The sequence below is a fragment of the Passer montanus genome, unplaced genomic scaffold (genome assembly GCF_014805655.1).
Source record: "Passer montanus isolate IOZ18808 unplaced genomic scaffold, ASM1480565v1 scaffold1, whole genome shotgun sequence".
Taxonomy (NCBI): Eukaryota; Metazoa; Chordata; class Aves; order Passeriformes; family Passeridae; genus Passer; species Passer montanus.
In genome coordinates, this window is record NW_024356504.1 from 5,988,236 (window position 1) to 6,011,104 (window position 22,869).

Genomic DNA, 22,869 nt, shown 5'->3' on the forward strand with positions numbered 1-22,869 from the left:
AGAACATTTAGTCAGGAAAGGTAGGGAGTCATAAGGCAAAGCTAGGTCCATATAGGCTGAGATACAGCAAGCTAGACCTGGAAGCTGACATACAGTCAGAATCAGCCTCTCAACACAATTATCATTGGCTGTGCTCATAACATCTCAAAATAATTTATTGAATCCTCCTTCCATTTTTTCCAGTTGAACCTACAATGGACCTAAGTGCATTTAAGGATGGGCTGGAAGTTATTGTACCAGAGCCAATCAAGATCCATGTTCCCATCACTGGGTACCCCGTGCCAACTGCCACGTGGTATTTTGGTGACCAAGTCTTAGAAGAGGGTGATCGTGTGAAAATGAAGACCACTGCCTCCTTTGCAGAACTTGTAATTACTCCAAGTGAACGCCCAGACAAGGGAATTTATTACTTGACATTAGAAAACCCTGTGTCATCTGTTACAGGAGAAATTAATGTTAATGTCATTGGTAAGTGGACATGTATATATTTTAGCAGTAACATTCCACATTTGTCTTGTTAAAATCTAATTAGGTTAATAATGTATAATCTCACAACATCCAACCAAGTACATTAAAATATAACTAAAAACTAAAAATCCCTCCTCAAAAAAACCTCTTTTCTGGTAGAAACATTACATAGAGATCATCTGTAAACACTAATTACAAAATAATATCATTTCTGTGACTTCTAGCTTGTCCAAGTGCACCAAGAGAGCTCAATGTTTTAGAAGTACTCAAGAGTACAGTTCAGCTTGCATGGGAACCTCCGGAGGATGATGGTGGAAGTCCAGTTACTGGCTATATAATTGAAAAACGTGAAGTAAGCCGGAAAACGTGGAGCAAGGTAAGTTGATTATTTCTCATTTAAATTTCTATATTATTTTCACATGTGCTACTGAGTTTTTTGTCTTATTTTTGTAATCACTCTTTGGAAATAAATTTTAAAAACACATTGGAACCTTTCTTCTCTTTAGGTTGCAGATCATATTGTTGACCAAGAGTTCACTGTACCTGACCTCATCCAAGGGAAAGAATATTTATTTAGAGTTTTTGCATGCAATAAATGTGGCCCTGGAGAACCTGCATATATTGATGAACCTGTAAATATGTCAATACCAGCAAGTAAGCACATTTGAAATTTTGCTGATTTTTTTCAAAGTAAAATATAAAAATAATATATCTTTATTAGACTCGTTTCTAAAACCCCATATGTTTTTAATTTTTAATAGCGGTGCCTGACCCACCAGAAAATGTTAAATGGAGAAATCCAACATCAAAAGGAATTTTCCTAACATGGGAGCCTCCCAAATATGATGGTGGTGCACGCATTAAGGGTTATCTGGTAGAAAAATCCCAACGTGGCACAGACAAGTGGGAGATATGTGGGGAGCCTGTTATTGAAACAAAGTAAGTAAATCAACACAGTAGATAAATCCTCTTAACTAATTGTGCCATCCTCACCACTCTAAATATTTGAATTTTTTTTTCTTTGTTTTGACAGAATGGAAGTAACAAAGCTCAAGGAAGGAGAGTGGTATGCTTATCGGGTTAAGGCTTTGAACAGAATGGGAGCAAGTAGGCCAAGTAAGCCAACTGATGATATTCAGGCCATTGATGCAAAAGGTAAATACTTCACTTGCTAAATTGCCATAGCTGCTTTATTTTTACCAGTCTCTGAAATACTGTTTCACTAACAAAATTTTCATTCTCTCCTAAATCAGAGGCTCCAGAAATCTTCTTAGATGTGAAGCTTCTTGCTGGACTTACTGTGAAAGCCGGAACTAAAATTGAGCTGCCAGCTAAAGTAACTGGAAAGCCTGAGCCCCAGGTTACTTGGACCAAGGCTGACAAAATTTTGAGACCTGACAACAGAATTACCATTGAAAGCCAGCCTAATCATTCTACAGTCACTATTACAGACAGCAAGAGGAGTGACAGTGGAACCTATATCATAGAAGCTGTAAATTCCAGTGGACGTGCTACTGCTGTTGTTGAAGTTAATGTTCTTGGTATGCATGTTCTTTATGTTTTTTATATAAATCATTAGTAATGTACCAAGTATGCAAGCAGAAAACTAACATACATGTCTTGTTCTCTACAGATAAACCTGGTCCACCAGCTGCATTTGATGTAACAGAAATCACAAACGAATCCTGCCTTCTAACCTGGAATCCTCCACGAGATGATGGGGGTTCTAAAATTACCAACTATGTCCTTGAGAAAAGAGCTACAGACAGTGAAATATGGGACAAGTTGTCATCAACTATTAAAGACACAAAATTCAGAGCTACAAATTTAACTCCTCATAAAGAATATGTGTTCCGAGTCAGTGCCGAAAACATGTATGGTGTTGGGGAGCCAGCACAGTGTAGCCCCATCATTGCCAAATATTCATTTGGTTAGTTAATTAAACTAATGATAAATTATTACAGTATTTTAACAGGAAGGAAAAAGACCCCAAAAACTGACTAATGGTTTTGGGTTTTATTTTTTTTTTAATTAATTTATACAGATCCGCCAGGCCCTCCTACAGGTCTCAAGCCCATAGAGGTCACTAAAGATTCAGTCACTTTAACATGGAATGAACCAGATGAAGATGGTGGCAGCCCCATAACTGGCTACTGGGTTGAAAGATATGATCCTGAGCAAGATAAATGGATAAAATGCAACAAAATGCCAGTGAAAGATACAACATTCAAGTAAGACTATAGTCACTTTAGGGTGAAATTGATCACAGAGACATAAAAGTGTAACAGTAGCTTTTAAAATAAGTTTCACTTTGTTTTTATTTTTTCCTAGTTTCCATAAGTTGTGATCCAACTACCCCTGGTTGCTTATTTTTTAATTAGTTTTAATGAGGATTATCTTTACAGAAGAACTATTCATCTTGTTTTTCTTTTAAATGTTATGCTCAATAATTCCTGTGCTTAATAATTCCATATTCTAAAATGGCAGAGACATGGTCACCCCAAGTATTAAATTACCAAAATCCTTAGCTTTTTTTTTCTCCTGATACTCTTATTCACTAAAAACCATGGAACATGCAAAAATCCAAGATGGTTCTCAAAACACTAATTTCTGTCATGGTGCCCCATTTTAATGTTAACAATGTCTTGACATATTACCAGTAATTTGGGTATTTTTAGATTTTCTAAGTTATCTGTGGTATGAAAAGTGGAGAGAATAATGTTTTAGAAATTAATTAATGCCTTGGTTTGGTTTAATCAAACTCAATTTTTATTTCCAGAGTTAAAGGTCTTACAAATAAGAAGAAGTATAAGTTCCGTGTCTTGGCAGAGAATCTTGCAGGACCTGGAAAACCAAGCAGGGAAACAGAGCCAATCTTAGTGAAAGATCCAATCGGTACAATAAACACATTTTTTAATGGTTTAATTTAGCAACAACAATAACAAAAAATTGTTTTCAGTTACATAATTAATATTGGACTCTTGTCTAGATCCACCATGGCCTCCTGGAAAGCCAACTGTGAAAGATATTGGCAAGACCTTCCTTACCCTGAACTGGACAAAGCCAGAACACGATGGAGGGGCAAAAATTGAATCTTACGTCATTGAGCTGTTAAAGACTGGAACAGACGAATGGGTGAGAGTGGCTGAAGGAGTTCCAACAACTGAACACTTCCTCAAAGATCTTATGGAGAAACAAGAATATTCCTTCCGTGTGAGAGCTGTGAACAAGGCTGGCGAGAGTGAGCCCAGTGAGCCCAGTGATCCTGTGCTGTGCAAGGAGAGGCTCTGTGAGTACTGTTTCAGAATGTGCTGCTACTGCAAATACAGTCTCTGACTTTTAAAAAGCCCCATGTCTGCCTGTCTTTGTAGGTACTAAATGAACTCTTAGAAGGCTTTTGAAGTACTAAAATCTGTCCTGCCTCAGTTCAGGGAATACAAAGTTTTAATAGTTTTGGTGTATTCCCTGTCTTCCATGATCTTTCATGGGAATTGCAACATCCTGGTTTACTTTTACTTTTCCCATTTTGCAGATCCTCCTTCACCACCCCGATGGCTTGAAGTTATTAATATTACTAAAAATACAGCAGATCTTAAATGGACAGTACCAGAAAAAGATGGGGGTTCCCCGATTACCAACTACATTGTTGAGAAAAGAGATGTAAGGCGGAAAGGCTGGCAGACAGTTGATACAACAGTGAAAGATACCAAGTACACAGTCAGCCCACTGACTGAAGGCTCACTCTATGTGTTCCGTGTGGCTGCTGAAAATGCCATTGGACAGAGTGACTACTGTGAAATTGAAGACTCAGTGCTTGCTAAAGATACTTTCAGTAAGTTTCAATTTGCTGACTGAGTGGTCGGTAGCTCACATGTCATGAATTCATGATCTTCTAATATGTGCCTTTTTTTTTTTTTACCTTAGCAACCCCTGGGCCTCCATATGCCCTTACAATAGTTGAAGTGAAAAAAGGCCATGTTGATTTGAAATGGGAACCACCTAAGAATGATGGTGGCAGACCAATTCAAAGGTAAGGTCATTTTAAGTTTGTGTAGGCTCCTGTAGATAAACAGCTTTTAACAAGTGAACATGTTTCTCTCAAAATGTTTAAATTTTAAATTGAAACATTTTCTATTAAAAATATGTGGATGGATTTAAGAGAAGGACTTGATTTTAAAATGTAGAAATTATGCAAATAAAATACCTAATATGCCTGAACAGTGAATGCGTGTCAACATCCTCAAAACAGCATATAATAATAAGGAGCTGTGAAATTAAAAAAAAAAAAGTGTCCATAGTCTCCAGTTCCTGCAGCATAATAGCCACTTAAAATAATCTAGCACGTAGTATGCTTGTACTTTCCTTCTGCCTTTGCTTGTCATGCAAACTGTATACACTCATCTAAAATGAGCCTTTGCAGTTCATTTTCTTCTTTATAACACTTTTCAAACAGACTGTTTTACTCCTTCCCAATCACAGAAAGCACATCTTAAACCAACAAACAACTACAGAGATCTGCCTGCAGAAACAGAAGTCACTCAATTTGCATTACTTTACCATAGCCTGTCCTATGCAGAATTTTGACAGCCAAGTAATAGTATCTTCAAATATTCTCAATGGACTGACCACTGACATCCAAACTAGCAAAGATACAAGTATAGCTTGTAGGTTCTTTTGCCTCCCAGCTCTCTAAAACCTGGGAAGACAGCTCAGTTCAGTTTTTAAAAACAGAACAAAGTTCAAGAATCTACACTCAGACCTGGGTCTGTCAGTGATGTCACCCCTATTAGGGGCTGAGACCTACTAGGACTAAGTGGCTAAAGTGTGAAGTTCATTGAATCTATTATCAATTATTCTCTTTACTTTTTCACTGTCTAAACTATTCTAATCTCTTTTAATCTATTTTCTTGAAGAAGTCTGAAGTGTTCCTATTTCAAGTGCCTCATAGTATTTTCCCCAATCTCTTCAGATACGTTATTGAAAAGAAAGAAAAGCTAGCTACTCGCTGGGTAAAAGCTGGGAAGACAGCTGGTCCAGATTGCAATTTCAGAGTGACAGATGTTATTGAAGGTACAGATGTACAGTTCCAGGTCCGTGCAGAAAATGAAGCTGGATGTGGTCATCCCAGTGAACCAACGGACCTTGTTCATATTGAAGATCCAACAAGTAAGCAGAATAATACAGTGTATGAATTTTAGAAGCAGTGTACTGTTCTGGGAGGAAAATCACACAATACTTTTCCTTTTCTGCAGGCCCTCCTTCACCTCCTCAGGATTTACATGTCACAGATGCAGGCCGAAAGCACATTTGCATTGCATGGAAACCTCCTGAGAAAAATGGTGGAAGTCCTATTATTGGATACAATGTTGAGATGTGTGAAGCAGGAACAGAAAAATGGATGCGAATCAATTCTCGTCCAATTAAAGATCTAAAATGTAAAGTAGAGGAGGGAGTTGTTCCAGACAAAGAATATGTACTGAGAGTCAGAGCTGTCAATGCTGTCGGAGCTAGTGAGCCATCAGACATCTCAGAAAAAGTTGTTGCCAAGGACCCAGACTGTAAGAATGGATTCCTTTTTCTTTTTTCAGATCTGCATAACTGAAAAAAAGAATGATGTTGGCAACCTTCTGATAACATTATACTTACCTTTACAGGTAATCCGACCATTGATCTGCAAACTCGTGACATTGTTGTTGTTAAGGGACAGAAGCTGAGTATCCCTGTACCCTTCAGAGCTGTTCCATCGCCAACTATAACATGGCACAAAGATGGCAAGGAGTTGAAAGCTGGTGACAGAACAACAATGAAGAGTGACTACACCTCTGCATTGCTTGAAGTGATAGACAGCGTTCATGCTGATGCTGGTGTTTATACTATCACACTGGAGAACAAGCTGGCATCAACAACTGGCTCAGTCAATGTCAAAGTCATAGGTAACTATGCTCTTCCATTCTGAGAAATATGCTTATCTTCACTTGGGCTCTGCAGCTGACAGAAGACAGGGCTAGAAAGATATGGTTTCTGCCAGGTGGGCAAATCACTTCAACTCAGACACATGTAGATTGATGTTATGAAGTACCATGAAAAAAACACTTTACCTCAAGTTATTCTAACTATTCAGTGACTGCTCAAAGCCCAATTATTTTGAAAAGTTAGCATATCAATATAAAAATTATTTAAGAATTCTGACTATTTTTCATCTTTGGGAACAGAAATTCATATAGATGCTGTGTAGTCCACATTTGTGGTCTTTGCTTTCTGCAAAGCAAAGGAATTAAATATAATTTCATATTTATAAGAATATACTTTCACATCTATTTACTTAACTAATTGTTTCATTCTTATTTAAAACAGGTCCACCTGGACAGTGTAAAGACATTAAGGCAAGCGAAGTAACTAAGAATTCTTGCAAAGTATCCTGGGAGCCTCCAGACTTTGATGGTGGTACTCCTATTTTACATTACGTTCTGGAACGCAGGGAAGCTGGTCGTAAAACATACATCCCAGTCATGTCTGGTGAAAATAAGCTTTCATGGCAAGTCAAAGATCTTATCCCAAACTGTGAATATTACTTCCGTGTTAAAGCTGTCAATAAGATTGGAGGGGGTGATTATATTGAACTAAGAAACCCAATCATTGCAGAAGACCCAAAACGTAAGTTTGTCTTTCTATTACATAATCTAAAAAATTTAATTTTAAAAAAATATTCATACTCTCTTTTCTCATATGATCCCTCTTTTGATCTACTCTTTCACAGAGCCCCCAGATCCGCCTGTCGACCTTGAAGTCCATAATCCAACATCAAAATCAGTTACTCTTACATGGAAGCCACCCCTGTTTGATGGGGGAAGCAAGATTATGGGCTATATAATAGAGAAGCTTGCAAAGGGCAAAGAGAGGTGGGAGAGATGCAATGACTATCTGGTACCCTTATTAACTTACACGGTGAAAGGCCTTGAGGAAGGAAAGGAGTATCAGTTCCGTGCTCGTGCTGAGAACGCTGCTGGCATCAGTGAGCCTTCTCGGATTACTCCTTTTGTGAAAGCTGTGGATCCTATTGGTATGAATTGTTCATTAGATCATTTGTATTAATTGCCATATATCCTCAGACATATTGAAAGATTCTACACTCCATTTCTCATTCTTTGTTATTACAGAGGCTCCAAAAGTCTTCCTTGCTGCAAACCTACAGTCTGGCCTTGAGGTGAAGAGAGGTGATGAGATCATACTTGAGGCACATATTTCAGGGTCACCCTATCCATCTATTACTTGGCTGAGGAATGATGAAGTTGTCAGACCAGAGGATATCAAAAAGAGAGTAACAGCACCTAAGAAGAAGAAGGGTGAAGCTGAAGAAGAGAAACCTTTCCAGCTTTCACTGCCAGAACGTATGAGTGTTGACAACCACAAGGAAGGAGAGTCCATACTATCAGTTCGTGACTCCATTAGAGCTGACCATGGCACATTTACAATTAAAGTAGAAAATGATCATGGAGTTGCAAAAGCCTCATGTGAAGTCAATGTGTTGGGTATGTAAAGAATGTCCTAAAAACACCTAGTTGTTCTGAGTATTAGGTAAAAAGTGCACAAGTTGAGTACTCATAATTTTTCTTTGTTTACTAACAGATACACCTGGGCCACCAGTCAACTTTGTATTTGAAGATTTGAGGAAAAATTCTGTCCTTTGCAAATGGGAGCCTCCCCTTGATGATGGTGGAAGTGAAATCCTAAACTATGTACTGGAAAAGAAAGACAATACAAAAGCTGAAATGGGCTGGGTCACTGTCAGTTCAACACTCAGGCATTGCAAATTCCATGTAACAAAACTGATTGAAGGAAAAGAGTATCTATTCCGTGTATTTGCTGAAAATAGAGTTGGAGCAGGACCACCATGTGTTTCAAAACCAATGACAGCTAAAGATCCTTTCTGTAAGTTTTAATTTTGAAAAACAACATTTACAGAAAAAAAAGTGTGAAACTCTAACAGACTGTTAGAATACTCAGCTTTATCTGTGCATATGTTTTCCAGAAGAAATTTGAGCTATGTGATAATTATTGCACATTTTAAACCATTGACATACAGAGAACTATCAAAAATACTCTAATTTCAATAGTAAACACATAAGAATAACGATCACTGTCATAAAACTTTACCCTTAAAACACTTAATATCTGAATAGTGACATTCTCTGTGCTTCATAAACTAGTATTCTTACCAAAAGAGGGAACCATTGCAGATTTGCTTACTGATCACCATTAGGAATCAGACATTCTAAGAGAGAAGAAAAGCTATTAATTAAAATTAGTAATTTCTTATATCTTAGTTCTCTCTTAGCTTTGTTAATTAAATTAATTAAAGCTATTAGTAATTAAATTAAATTAATTAAAGTATTACTAATTAAAATTAGTAATTTCTTATATCTTAGTTCTCTCTTAGCTTTGAAGAGTAAGCTAAGAGACAGTAGTAAGCTCTGAAGAGACAGCAATAATGGCAAAAACCACCTTTTTGTTTTTCAGCTCCACCAGATGCACCTAACAAGCCTGATGTGGAAGATGTAACCAGCAACAGTATGCTGGTTAAGTGGAATGAACCAAAAGATAATGGCAGCCCTATCATAGGATACTGGATTGAAAAACGTGAAATCAATAGTACTCATTGGGCTCGGGTCAACAGGAACCTTGTGAATGCTCTGGAAGTAAAAGTTGAAGGACTGTTGGAAGGTTTAACTTACATCTTTAGAGTGTGTGCTGAAAATGCAGCTGGCCCTGGTAAATTTAGTCCACCTTCAGATCCAAAAACTGCACAAGACCCAATAAGTAAGTGGCTTAGTAGAAGCTAGTAGCAGACAGTTGACAAGATAGGATTCATAGCATAGCCTTTAACTTTGATTTACACTTATTTGTTTATTTATTTATTCATTTATAGTGCCACCTGGTCCCCCGATTCCAAGGATTGCTGACACAAGTGCAACTTCCATTGAGCTAGAATGGCAACCTCCTGTGTATAATGGTGGTGGAGATATCACTGGTTACCACGTGTACAAACAACTGATGGGTGTAAATGAGTGGTCACGCTGCACAGCAAAACCCATTAAGGTGCTGCAGTTTACTGTTGGAGAAGTGAGGGAAGGTGCAGACTATAAACTCCGTGTTACTGCACTCAATGCAGCTGGTGAAGGACCACCTGGGGAAACTGAACCTGCAACAGTTGCAGAACCTAAAGGTATTGCAATTGCATTATTTTTAAGATATGTCCAGCTGCTTAAAAGGTGGGTTTGAATCCCTCCCTTCAACTAATGGACTGTTTCTCTTTCTTCCACAGAGCCTCCCACTGTTGAGCTGGATGTTTCTGTGAAAGCAGGCATTCAGGTCATGGCTGGACAGACTATTAAAATTCCTGCTACTGTGACAGGGCGTCCTGCTCCCACCATTTCTTGGGCTATAGACGAGGGGGAATTAGACAAAGATCGAGTTGTTATTGAAAATGTTGGCACAAAATCTGAGTTAACCATTAAGAATGCATTGAGAAAAGACCATGGAAGATACGTAATTACTGCTACAAATAGCAGTGGTTCAAAATCAGCAGGAACCAGAGTAGAAGTATTTGGTAAGAAAAATATTTTCTCAAATTAAATAACCTTTTCTTTTGGTCAGTATAGGCTTTACCTTACTTGTTTGATTTTGTTTTTCAGATGTTCCTGGACCAGTCCTTGACCTAAAGCCAGTGGTTACAAACAGAAAGATGTGTTTGCTTAACTGGTCTGATCCTGAAGATGATGGTGGCAGTGATATCATAGGCTTCATTGTTGAAAGGAAGGATGCCAAAATGCATACATGGAGACTAGCTGTAGACACAGATAGATCTAAATGTGATATTACAGGTCTAATTGAAGGGCAGGAGTATAAATTCCGTGTTAGTGCCAAGAACAAATTTGGTACTGGTCCAGCTGTGGAAATAGGACCCATTCTTGCAGTTGATCCATTAGGTAAGATGACTCATTTTACAAAGTTTTTAAAAAGAAAAAAAATATTGTCAGATTAATTAGACAATACTTTTGTTTTTCTTTCTATACAGAAAATGTGTTTATTTTTCAACTACATGAATAAGCATCTACTTTAGCTTCATTACTTCAGTCAGGTTTCTGAATCAGTTCTCTGAAGCTAGTGTGGTTCTTTACATAGCAAAATACTGGTGCCTACGGAGACACTACTTATTACCTTTCTCTCCACATACATGAGAAACTTTATACAAGCCATAATCATACTCAGATCCTTTGTGTGTAAAAACTATGATTTTAAAAGGCCAGAGCTACTGCATTCTTATTATTTAAAATTCTCTGATGTGTTAATTTTTTCTTATTGTAATTTTTCTGTGTTAATAGGCCCTCCAACAGCACCTGAGAGGTTCATGTACACAGAGAGAACAAAGTCATCCATTACACTTGACTGGAAGCCTCCACGCAGTGATGGTGGTAGTCCCATCTTAGGATATATTGTTGAGAAGAGGAGACATGATTCAAAAGATTATGAAAGAGTTAATGCAAGGCTCTGTCCAAAAACGTCTCTTCTCGTTGAAAAACTTGATGAACTTCATATGTATGAATTCCGTGTGAAAGCTGTCAATGAGATTGGAGAAAGCGAGCCATCACTGCCCCTCAATGTAGTTATACAAGATGATGAAGGTATATCAACTTTAAAGAAAACCATATAAATATCTTTAGAACACTTCAAGCACTCTCTCTGTTTCATCTCCATGTTCACTCTGTCACTTTCCTTCTTTTCAGTGCCTCCAACTGTTACATTGCGTTTGGCCGTGAGAGGAGATACTATCAAAGTCAAGGCAGGAGAACCAGTTAACATTCCTGCTGATGTAACTGGCCTGCCAATGCCGAAGATTGAATGGGACAAGAATGAAGTTTTAATCGACCAAACGTCCAATGCACTTAAGATAACCAAGGAAGAAGTATCTAGAACTGAGGCAAAAACCGAACTCATCCTTCCTGCAGCAGTGAGGGATGATAAAGGCACTTACACTGTGAGAGCTACCAATCGTCTTGGCACTGCCTTCCGCAATGTGCATGTCGAAGTGTATGGTAAGGATGCAACATTTTAATAAAATGACAGCTAATAAAATGCCTTTGCCTTCTTTTTAATGTAGTTCCATGCTCTATTGCTTTCATATAGATCGTCCTTCTCCACCAAGAAATCTTGCTGTTTCTGATATTAAAGCAGAATCATGCTATTTAACATGGGATGCACCTCTTGACAATGGTGGTAGTGAAATTACCCATTACATTATTGAAAAACGTGATGCTAGTAAGAAGAAATCTGAGTGGGAAGAAGTCTCCAAAGGCGCTGTTGAGAGAAGATTTGGGGTAATTTATAAAATATCTTTATTACATATTTTAGTATGCATAAAAAATACAATTATTACATATTTAATGGAAACTGCATAGGTATCTGTGCTCATGCTCCATTTAGACTCCAGAATTACTGAATGAATGTTTCCCATCTATGTATCTGTGTTATCCCGCATGTGACAAAAGAAATTGTTCATTTTACTACTTAACCTTAGCTGAACTAGAGAGAAAACATCTTCCTTCCTATTTTTTCAGAATTATCCACTTCTTTACCAACTGCAAGAACAAACGTAATGACGTCTTTATTTATGTTCAGTCCTATGCACATGAAATAAGAGTATGCTTAGGACATCACATAGAACTGTGTAGTATATAAACATAGGTATATCAGTCAGATTGCAAGATAAAATTTAAATTCAAAACTTATGCTTAACTCCAAATAAGTTGATTCTGAAAGTAGCCAAGTATTGATTTAAATCCTCTTTTTCAGGTATGGAATCTTGCAACAAATGAAAAATACCAATTTAGGGTCCGGGCCGTAAACAAATATGGAATAAGTGATGAATGCCTCTCAGAAAAAGTTGTCATTAAGGATCCCTATGGTCTTCCTGGACCTCCTGGAAAGCCAAAAATTTTGGATCGCACCAGATCATCTATGCTGGTGACTTGGGAGCCTCCTTTGGACAATGGTGGCAGCCCAATAACTGGCTATTGGTTGGAAAAGAGAGAGGTGGGAGGTGTCTACTGGGCACGTGTCAACAGGGCTCCAGTAACAAAACCATCAGTAAAAGGTCTAGAGCACAATGTGCTTCGTTTGGCTGAAGGTGTTGAATACCAGTTTAGAGTTATGGCTGAAAATCTTGCTGGAATTGGCCCTCCCAGTGAACCATCAGATCCAGCTTTGGCAGCAGATCCTATATGTAAGTATATTATTTGTATGACTGTGTTAGAGGACTGTATCACAGCAGAACAAAAAATGTGTTACTATTACTTTTTAAAAATTTATTAATGAAAATTATTAATAATGAAGTGTTAATGTACTAACATTAATCAAATGCTTTGTTTGCATTAAACCTAAGAATATATTGACACAAAGTTTCTGATTTAAAAATTTTAAAAATAATTAGCTTTAATTTTAATTTTTTACCTCTTTTATGTACCTAATACTGTAATAACACGGTAGGCATTGCCAAATAAACTTCAGTTCAGATTGATATTTTTATATTAACATTTTACTTTACTGTTAAACAGTTCAATCTTTATACCTCGTACCTTAAGTATCCCTTGCTAACGTAGGGAATCTGTGTAACTAGTATGCACATTCCAGGATTTACACTCTATATACAGGTAAATAAATGAAAATACTTGCATTCTTCTAGAAACCTAACTAGAAAAATATAGGAAGAAACTAACACTCAGGTAATTTTTACTTGCTCTTGTTTTACCAGTTGCGCCTGGTCCACCATCATGCCCAGAGGTCAAAGACAAAACCAAATCATCTGTAGCACTTGCATGGAAGCCTCCTCAAAAGGATGGTGGGAGTCCTATAAAAGGATATATTGTTGAAATGCAAGATGAAGGTAGTACTGATTGGAAGAAGGTGAATGAAGGAGACAAACTCTTTCCTACTTGTGAGTGCGTTATTCCCAACTTGAAAGAGCTCAGAAAATACCGATTTAGGGTGAAAGCTGTAAATGCTGCTGGAGAATCAGAACCAAGTCCTGCAACATCAGAGATACCTGTCCAAGATATTCTAGGTAAGAGTTCTGAGAACTGATTTAGGTAGTTTTATGTAAATGCCACTTACTGTAATGAATGTTCAAAAAGGATGCCAAGCAAGCTAAAGTCAAAACAGAATACACGATTATACAAGAATGTAGCAAAAGACTGACACACAGTTTTGAAGTGTCATTACTATGTCCATTCCCAGGCAATGCTCCATCAGGAAACTGATGAGCACCTACAGACATACTAATGAAATACTGTTTATTTTATAAAAAATTTACAGCAACAAATTTTTCTATTTGTATCCTTCCCAATTTTCTTTTTGTATATCCAACGTTTCTCACATGAACATGCATTCTACATGTTTCTGGGTATTTCAGCTCAGTGATGATGGAATTTTGCTTTCAGTAGTTCTTAAAATTTATATATTTAAATATTTTTGCAGAGGAACCAGAAATCTTCCTTGATCTTGGAGCACAGGATTTGCTCTCTTGTCGTGCTGGCACAACAATTAAAATCCCAGCTGTTATCAAGGGTCGTCCAGTTCCAAAAACATTTTGGGAGTATGAAGGAAAAGCAAAAACAGCAGCAAAGGTTAGTAAAAGTAATATGTTTTTTTCCTACACCTCTTTCTAAACATTTAAGCCTATTCCCTTTTACATTTATATTATTTCTATTTTTTATAGGAGGGAGGTCATAATGTACCTGAAGAAGCTCAGGTAAAGCAAGCAATTTTTTATACCTCAGTATTGTTGCATTTTTGAAACATAAATATTCAAAGTTGCTCTATAACTTCTTTTTGTTCTTATAATATGCAGGTGGAAGCAAGTGATACACGTTCAGAGATTATCATCCCTGACTGCAACAGAAGTCACTCTGGACGATATAGTATTACAGCAAAGAATAAAGCAGGACAAAAGACAGTGCATGTCAGAGTCAATGTGCTTGGTATGGCTTGCATATATTAAAGTATCCAGATGTTAGGATTTAGTATTATTTTTCTACATACTTTTGTAAAATTGTGTCTGTTGTGCTTTTATCTTAATAGATGTCCCTGGCCCACCAAAAGACCTTAAAGTAAGTGATATCACGAGAGGTAGCTGTAAACTCTCATGGAAGATGCCAGATGATGATGGTGGAGATAGAATCAGAGGCTATGTTATAGAGAAGAGAAATATTGATGGGAAGGCCTGGACTAAAGTCAATCCAAATTGTGGCAGTACTTCCTTTGTTGTACCTGATCTCATAACTGGCCAAGAATATTTCTTCCGGGTACGTGCAGAAAACCGTTTTGGAGTTGGCCCTCCTGCAGAAACCATCCAGCGGACCACAGCCAGGGATCCAATCCGTAAGTAAAATTAATGTCAAACAAATCCTTTAAAAGCACATGGTACTGCATGGTGGATTTATTCACTCTTCTGTTTTGGTTGTGAAGATCCTCCTGATCCGCCTATTAAACTGAGGATTGGCCTTGTAACCAAGAACACAGTGAGCCTGACATGGAAACCACCAAAGAATGACGGTGGAGCTCCTGTTACACATTATAATGTTGAATGTCTCCGCTGGGATCGTACTGGAGAAGTGAAAGAGTCTTGGAAGCAATGCAACAGACGTGATGTGGAAGAAACAAAGTTTACTGTTGAGGATCTTGTGGAAGGTGGAGAATACGAATTCAGAGTCAAAGCTGTAAATATAGCAGGTCCTAGCAGACCTTCAGCCACTGTTGGTCCACTTGTTGTCAAAGACCAGACATGTAAGTAGCGATACTAGTAAATACAAATACAATTTTTAAATTGTGAAGTATTTTTTTATGCTATTTTTTCAACATTTTGTTGTAGGTCCACCATCTATTGAGCTCAAGGAATTTATGGAAGTTGAAGAAGGAACAGATGTTAAAATTGTGGCCAAGATAAAGGGTGTACCCTTCCCCACATTAACATGGCTAAAAGCCCCTCCAAAGAAACCAGATGACAAATCACCAGTGGTGTATGATCAACATGTCAACAAGATTGTTGATGAAAACACTTGCACTTTATTGATCCAACAGTCTCGCAGAAATGATACAGGCTTATATACTATAACAGCTGTAAACGACCTGGGAACTGCTTCAAAGGAGATGCGGCTGAATGTTCTGGGTACATATCAAGAACTCTTACAATTATTACATTAATTCATAGCATTCATTTGATACTTGACTAATTCTTCTTTCTTAAAATGTATATTTTAGGTCGTCCTGGACCTCCAGTAGGACCTATTAAATTTGAATCCATTTTGGCTGATAAAATGACAATATCATGGCTTCCTCCATTAGATGATGGTGGTTCTAAGATTACAAACTATGTTATAGAGAAAAGAGAAGCAAATAGGAAGACATGGGTGTCTGTTACTAATGAGCCTAAGGAGTGCATATTCACTGTTCCCAAGCTGATGGAAGGCCATGAATACGTGTTCCGCATTATGGCACAAAACAAATACGGTATTGGAGAACCTTTGGATAGTGAGCCAGAAACAGCACGAAACCTTTTCAGTAAGTAGAAATAAGCTTTCAAGTTATGTCAGTTGTTTCCATATGCTGATATGCATACAGCATCTGTTAAATGCCACTACTCTTTTCTCTCTTTACTAAGTTTTCTAGAATAGCTTGAAGAGTTTTAGCAGTAAGCATGTGTAGTGCTTAAAATATTTTTCTCCCTCTTTGTGTTATATTAAAGTAAATCTCAATATTTTTAATGCTTAAATACACAAGTAAATTTTTATTTGATAAGATTCAATTTATTCTATTGTATTTGAGACATTATTAATGTCTTGGACCATAAAGAATTCATTTCCTACCTTCAGTTTTGAAAGATAAATTATACAGAAAGGCTCATACCTAGGAGGAATGTTAGGCTGGCAAGAGAAAATGGTTCTTAAAACAGGAAATGTTAGGCTGAGCACTAAGATGAGGTAGTGATCCAGAAAGGCTAGAAAAAAAAAATTGACATTTTTTATTTAGAGGAAAGGCATGTCATTTTTCACAGATTATATGTACCTGAATAGGGGTGAGAAATTGAAAGAGGAAAGAGATCTTGTGCAGATGGCTAATTGCCTAGTGCAATGGCAGCCATGTGAGTGCATAGCTCTTCTGCACTCTAGCTATTTTAATGTAATTTTAGCATATTTTTTACAAGCTGTGTGTGAATTTTTTTCCCTCAGCTGTCCCTGGACCTCCTGACAAGCCAACAGTTAGCAGTATAACACGTGACTCAATGACGGTGAACTGGGAAGAACCAGAGCATGATGGTGGTTCTCCTATTACTGGTTACTGGTTGGAGCGCAAAGAGACCACTGGAAAGAGATGGACCAGGGTTAACCGCGATCCTATCAAGCCTATGACCCTGGGGGTTTCCTACAAAGTTACAGGCCTTATTGAAGGCTCTGAGTATCAGTTCCGTGTGTCAGCTATCAATGCAGCTGGTGTTGGCCCACCAAGCATGCCGTCTGATCCAGCACTTGCTAGAGATCCTATTGGTAAATATTTTAAATTAGTTTTTTCTAAATTTTAAAATATTCAAATAAGAGCATATAATACATCTTTATGCTGTATGATGATATTTTTCAGCCCCACCTGGCCCTCCTATACCAAAAGTTACTGATTGGACAAAGTCTTCTGTGGACTTGGAATGGACTCCACCAGTAAAGGATGGTGGCTCTAGAGTCACTGGCTACATTGTTGAGTTTAAAGAGGAAGGAAAGGAAGAATGGGAACGGGTAGGTGGAAAACCACTACAGAATCAGCACTTCTTCTCTCTATGTCTATCAATATGAATTGCTCCAGAAAAATTTTCTTTAAAAATTTTTGCTATTCAAGTTATTTTTTAAAAGTTTGTACCATAATTATCTTTGTACATTTAAAATACAAGACCAAGCTTGTCCTTCCTTAATATGAAGTTAACTGTGCAAATACTGGATACAGAATTTTGCAATTTTTATTTAAAGATGTGGGAAAATATGTAGGTAATACGTGATAAAAAACCACAGAAGACCAAGTTAGAACTGTCAGGAAAGTAACCCTCACTCATATCAGATGATGCCAAAGCATTTACAACTACTATGTTTCTACATTTTCATCGTTTTTTTCAATAGTGAATTACTGAAAATTTAACTGGTGCACACCTTGACTATTTTTTGTGTCTCCATAGATACATGGGTTCATTTTAAGCAAAGCCCACATTTCCAATACTGTTTCCAGTTGAAGAGACTTTATATTGGATTTCAAAAAGAAAATAAATTAATTCCCTTTTTTTGTTGCTCTCTCTTATATGAGTTTATGTGTTCAAAAATACATGTAATTCTTCTGAGACCAGACTATTGTAATTGTTAAAGAAATAATTCTAATAACCTTCTATGTTAGAATATGTTAGAAAAAAAGACAAATCTTCAGAATAGCTTGTAGGTCCATGACATACATTTCTTTTAAAAATTCTGACAAATTCTGTGTGGGTTAGATCCATGTAGGCTTAATACTTTTGTGTGCTTGTATATCTGAAATAATATCTAATGTCACATTTGTTTCAAACTCTGCAAAGAAATTTATGGTATCTTGATGTTTGCTGATGTTACAATGTTTTTTTCCAGGTAAAAGATAGAGAAATTAGAGGAACCAAGTTCGTTGTGGCAGGATTAAAAGAAGGTTGTTTTTACAAATTTAGAGTTAGAGCAGTAAATGCTGCTGGCATCGGAGAGCCTGGAGAAGTTACAGACATTATTGAAATGAAGGACAGAATTGGTATTTATCATTTTGATTTACATTTTTAGTATCTCTAACTCAAAGTAAGACAAGAAAATCATTGACTTTTTTTTTCTCTTCCTTCAGTGGCTCCTGATATTAATTTGGATGCAAGTGTAAGGGACAGAATTGTTGTTCATGCTGGAGGAGTAATTCGGATCATAGCATATGTCTCAGGAAAGCCACCTCCAACAGTGAGTTGGAGCAGGGATGAGCAGGCTTTGCCAGAAGAAGCCAAAGTTGAAGAAACAGCTATTAGTTCTTCTTTAGTCATCAGGAATTGCAAAAGGAGTCACCAGGGTTTATACACCCTTCTTGCTAAAAATGATGGTGGTGAGAGGAAGAAGACAATTATTGTTGATGTGCTAGGTAAATAGCAGCTTCAGTGCTTGTGAATAAGTACAGTTTCCTAAGATTCAGCATGTATATTTCAATACTCCCTTTATTTCTTTGCTTCCAGATGTTCCAGGCCCAGTTGGAATGCCACTCCTTACAGAGAATCTAACTAATGACTCTTGTAAATTGTCATGGTTTACTCCAGAAGATGATGGTGGTTCTCCTATTACGAACTATATAATTGAAAAACGTGAATCTGACCACAGAGCTTGGACTCCAGTGACCTACACAGTTACAAGACAGAATGCTACTGTTCAGGGACTCATTCAAGGGAAAGCATACTTTTTCCGAATTGCAGCTGAGAATATAATTGGCATGGGTCCTTTCACAGAAACAACGAAAGAGATTCTCATTAGAGATCCAATAAGTAAGAATATTTTTGGTTTAGATAACTGTCATATGAGATTAATATACAGGAAGATTCTGAATATGAAGGAAAATGAATCTACTTTTTTTTTACTTTATTCACAGCTGTTCCTGACCGTCCAGAAGACCTGGAAGTAAAAGCAGTTACCAAGAACTCTGTGACACTGACTTGGAACCCTCCAAAATATAATGGAGGCTCAGATATCACCATGTACGTTCTAGAGAGCCGTCTCATTGGAAAAGACAAATTCCACAAAGTTACAAAGGAGAAAATGCTAGATAGGAAATTCACTGTAGAAGGCTTGAAGGAAGGTGACACCTATGAGTTTCGTGTGAGTGCTTGCAATATTGTGGGGCAAGGCAAGCCATCATTTTGCACTAAACCAATCACGTGCAAGGATGAAATTGGTATGTTTCTTTTTCATATTTCTTTTGAAAATAGCAATTACATTTACTAATTCCTTACTTTCTCATATAAATATTGCTGACATTTGTGGGTTTTGTGTATTTTGTCTTTCAGCACCTCCCACACTTGACCTTGACTTTAGAGACAAGCTTATTGTCCGAGTTGGTGAAGCTTTCAGCTTGACTGGACGCTACTCAGGCAAACCTGCACCAAAGGTTACTTGGCTGAAGGATGATATTGTTGTGAAAGAAGACGACAGAATAAAGATTAAGACAACTCCTACAACTCTTTGTTTGGGGATACTAAAATCTGTCCGTGAAGACACAGGCAAATATTGTGTTACTGTTGAGAACAGCACAGGATCAAGAAAAGGATTTTGTCAAGTTCATGTCGTTGGTAGGTTTTACTGAACAACAACATTGTCTGTGACTTTTATTGGTGATTAAAATTCATTGATTTTTATAAAATTTAAGTATTGAAATGTGTTCTTTATTACAATAATTCAATTTACTCCTTTCTCAGTTATACTAAAAAGCTATTTATTTATTTTGAGCACATATTTAACTCTGAATTAGTTTATTCAGCATGAATAATTTGATGTCCCTACATGCATTTAGAGAATCTCAACACTGTAGAAAATGTTAATCCAAATACATTATAAGCATTAAGGAATTATTTCCAGTACATCAAACATATATTACGGAGTAATAGCCCTGAAGTATTGATTCCTTATTATAACTGTGATGTCAAGTTTCTAATTTTATACTATATTTGCTGTATTGACACTGTTTAATTGATTTTGTTTTGTGAAGTTAATAAAAAAGCATGGGTATGCTTTATTTTTTCTTAAACAGATCGCCCATCACCTCCAGTAGGCCCAGTTATATTTGATGAAGTCTTTAAAGATCATATGGTTGTCTCCTGGAAACCTCCATTAGATGATGGAGGCAGTGAAATTACAAATTACATAATTGAGAAGAAGGATACACACAAAGACTTGTGGATGCCAGTTACATCTGCCACAGTGAAGACAACATGCAAAATTCCCAAGCTGCTTGAAGGAAGAGAATATCAAATTCGAATTTATGCTGAAAATCTTTATGGCATAAGCGATCCTCTCATCTCTGATGAGATGAAAGCCAAGGACCGTTTCCGTAAGCTTTTAGTTTTCAATATTATTTAGATACTCCAATCTTTATTCTGTTTGTAATGTTCATACACTCTTTTTTTCTTCTCACCCCAGGTGTTCCTGATGCACCTGAGCAACCAATCATTAAGGATGTAACCAAAGACTCTGCAGTAGTGGTTTGGAACAAACCATATGATGGAGGAAAGCCAATAACAAACTACATAGTAGAAAAGAAGGAAACAATGGCTACAAGATGGGTCAAAGCTACCAAGGATCCAATTTTCCCTGGTACAAAGTTCAAAGTGCCTGATCTCCTCGAAGGCTGTCAGTATGAATTCCGTGTTTCAGCAGAAAATGAAATTGGTGTTGGTGATCCTAGTCCACCATCAAAGCCAATTTTCGCTAGAGATCCAATTGGTAAAGTATCACATTTCATTTCTCATTGAATTTTTAATGCACTCAGTTTCATTTAAAAAATTATTCTAATAGTTTCTTTTTTTTTCTCCCATTTATTTATTGTTTACTTTTTTAACAGCAAAACCAAGTCCACCTGTTAATCCAGAAGCAGTAGATAAAACTAAAAATTCAGTTGATTTATCTTGGCAACCACCACGCCATGACGGAAATGGCAAGATAATTGGCTACCTTATAGAGTTTCAGAAAGTTGGAGATGAGGAATGGAAACAAGCTAATCTTACAGCAGATTCTTGTCCTGAAACAAACTACAAAGTCACTGGTCTTACTGAGGGACTAACCTATAAATTCAGGGTCAAGGCAGTCAATGCAGCAGGTGAATCTGATCCAGCGCATGTTCCTGATCCGGTAGAAGTAAAGGACAGGCTTGGTGAGTTTAATAAAATCGGATAAATTAATTTAAGAACAGACTTCTTTTTCCTCATTTTGTAAAAACTTTTATTTTTTTATTCCAGAACCTCCTGAGTTAATACTTGATGCTAATATGGCCCGAGAACAGCATGTAAAAGCTGGAGATACCTTGAGACTTAGTGCTGTTATTAAAGGTGTTCCATTCCCAAAAGTTACTTGGAAGAAAGAAGATCATGAGGTCTCACCCAAAGCTGATATTGAAGTTACAGGAGTTGGCAGTAAGCTTGAAATCCGTAACACTGTCCATGAAGATGGTGGAATGTACTCCCTGACGGTTGAAAATCCAGCTGGTTCAAAGACTGTTTCAGTAAAAGTTGTGGTCTTAGGTAATCATTTTGTGTTCCCTTTATACAGCATCTTTTTACTCTATAACTAAAGATAAGCAAATTAAGAAATTTCTGGAAAATGTCTGTAAACCAACTTATATTTTTATTTTTATGCAAATATTTAAAAAATAGAAAAAGGATTAAAACCACATAAAATATTATATAGTTTATCTTGAAATTTACAAAGTTGTTTAAGAAATGCTTCCATTACCAATTAAATAACAGATTATATTTTTATCAATGTTAGATAAGCCTGGTCCACCCAGAAATCTGAATGTCAGTGATGTCAGAAGTGACTCTTGCTATCTCACTTGGATGGAACCAGAAGATGATGGCGGCTCTGTGATTACCAACTATGTGGTGGAGAGGAAAGATGTAGCTTCTGCACAGTGGGTAGCCATCTCATCATCCTCCAAGAAACGCAGTCATATGGCTAAATATTTGATGGAAGGCACTCAGTATCTCTTCCGAGTTGCAGCTGAGAATCAGTATGGTAGAGGTCCATATGTGGAAACACTTAAGCCTATCAAAGCTATAGATCCACTACGTAAGTATTTTTCAGTTATATGGTTTGATTTTTTTCATATGGGATTTGGTAATTTTGAGGTTGTCATGTTAGTATGAACATGATACACTGGTACCGTAGATTTTTCATCCTAGTAACCATTTTGCTTTTGTATTTTAAAAGATCCTCCAGGGCCACCAAAGAATCTGCATCATGTAGATGTTGACAAGACTGAAGTTTCCCTTGTTTGGAATCGACCAGATCGTGATGGTGGTGCTGAGATAACTGGGTATTTGGTGGAATATCAAGAAGATGGTGCAGATGAATGGACAAAGTTCCAGACAGTCCCGATGCTAGACTGTGTTGTTACAGGCCTACAGAAAGGAAAAATATACAAATTCCGTGTGAGAGCTCAAAACATTGTTGGTCTTAGCCTTCCAGATACAACTATACCAATAGAGTGTCAAGAAAAACTAGGTAATTTTTTGTTTTTTCTTTTTTTTTCCACTGATTTTTTTTTCTTTTTCTATAAACA

General features: G+C 37.0%; 1 protein-coding gene across 1 annotated transcript in view; it reads left to right on the plus strand.

Moving 5' to 3' along the window:
- Positions 1–22,869, plus strand: part of TTN (titin) — a 238,110-nt gene that overhangs the window by 155,240 nt on the left and 60,001 nt on the right. Inside the window, exons 177-224 of the mRNA XM_039702997.1 lie at positions 184–468; positions 693–844; positions 975–1,122; positions 1,230–1,407; positions 1,502–1,623; positions 1,722–2,009; positions 2,102–2,398; positions 2,513–2,699; positions 3,248–3,363; positions 3,458–3,757; positions 4,001–4,300; positions 4,393–4,498; positions 5,438–5,634; positions 5,721–6,026; positions 6,123–6,401; positions 6,823–7,122; positions 7,226–7,528; positions 7,626–7,997; positions 8,095–8,397; positions 8,986–9,285; positions 9,395–9,691; positions 9,791–10,075; positions 10,161–10,454; positions 10,851–11,150; positions 11,253–11,561; positions 11,653–11,843; positions 12,319–12,748; positions 13,277–13,585; positions 13,999–14,147; positions 14,240–14,272; positions 14,372–14,501; positions 14,602–14,901; positions 14,989–15,306; positions 15,392–15,688; positions 15,781–16,080; positions 16,749–17,063; positions 17,155–17,303; positions 18,171–18,321; positions 18,409–18,690; positions 18,782–19,084; positions 19,189–19,491; positions 19,604–19,885; positions 20,344–20,643; positions 20,733–21,035; positions 21,154–21,462; positions 21,548–21,829; positions 22,077–22,376; positions 22,518–22,811. Coding sequence (XP_039558931.1) covers positions 184–468; positions 693–844; positions 975–1,122; positions 1,230–1,407; positions 1,502–1,623; positions 1,722–2,009; positions 2,102–2,398; positions 2,513–2,699; positions 3,248–3,363; positions 3,458–3,757; positions 4,001–4,300; positions 4,393–4,498; positions 5,438–5,634; positions 5,721–6,026; positions 6,123–6,401; positions 6,823–7,122; positions 7,226–7,528; positions 7,626–7,997; positions 8,095–8,397; positions 8,986–9,285; positions 9,395–9,691; positions 9,791–10,075; positions 10,161–10,454; positions 10,851–11,150; positions 11,253–11,561; positions 11,653–11,843; positions 12,319–12,748; positions 13,277–13,585; positions 13,999–14,147; positions 14,240–14,272; positions 14,372–14,501; positions 14,602–14,901; positions 14,989–15,306; positions 15,392–15,688; positions 15,781–16,080; positions 16,749–17,063; positions 17,155–17,303; positions 18,171–18,321; positions 18,409–18,690; positions 18,782–19,084; positions 19,189–19,491; positions 19,604–19,885; positions 20,344–20,643; positions 20,733–21,035; positions 21,154–21,462; positions 21,548–21,829; positions 22,077–22,376; positions 22,518–22,811 — 12,354 coding nt within the window. The remainder of the gene's footprint in view (positions 1–183; positions 469–692; positions 845–974; positions 1,123–1,229; positions 1,408–1,501; positions 1,624–1,721; positions 2,010–2,101; positions 2,399–2,512; positions 2,700–3,247; positions 3,364–3,457; positions 3,758–4,000; positions 4,301–4,392; positions 4,499–5,437; positions 5,635–5,720; positions 6,027–6,122; positions 6,402–6,822; positions 7,123–7,225; positions 7,529–7,625; positions 7,998–8,094; positions 8,398–8,985; positions 9,286–9,394; positions 9,692–9,790; positions 10,076–10,160; positions 10,455–10,850; positions 11,151–11,252; positions 11,562–11,652; positions 11,844–12,318; positions 12,749–13,276; positions 13,586–13,998; positions 14,148–14,239; positions 14,273–14,371; positions 14,502–14,601; positions 14,902–14,988; positions 15,307–15,391; positions 15,689–15,780; positions 16,081–16,748; positions 17,064–17,154; positions 17,304–18,170; positions 18,322–18,408; positions 18,691–18,781; positions 19,085–19,188; positions 19,492–19,603; positions 19,886–20,343; positions 20,644–20,732; positions 21,036–21,153; positions 21,463–21,547; positions 21,830–22,076; positions 22,377–22,517; positions 22,812–22,869) is intronic.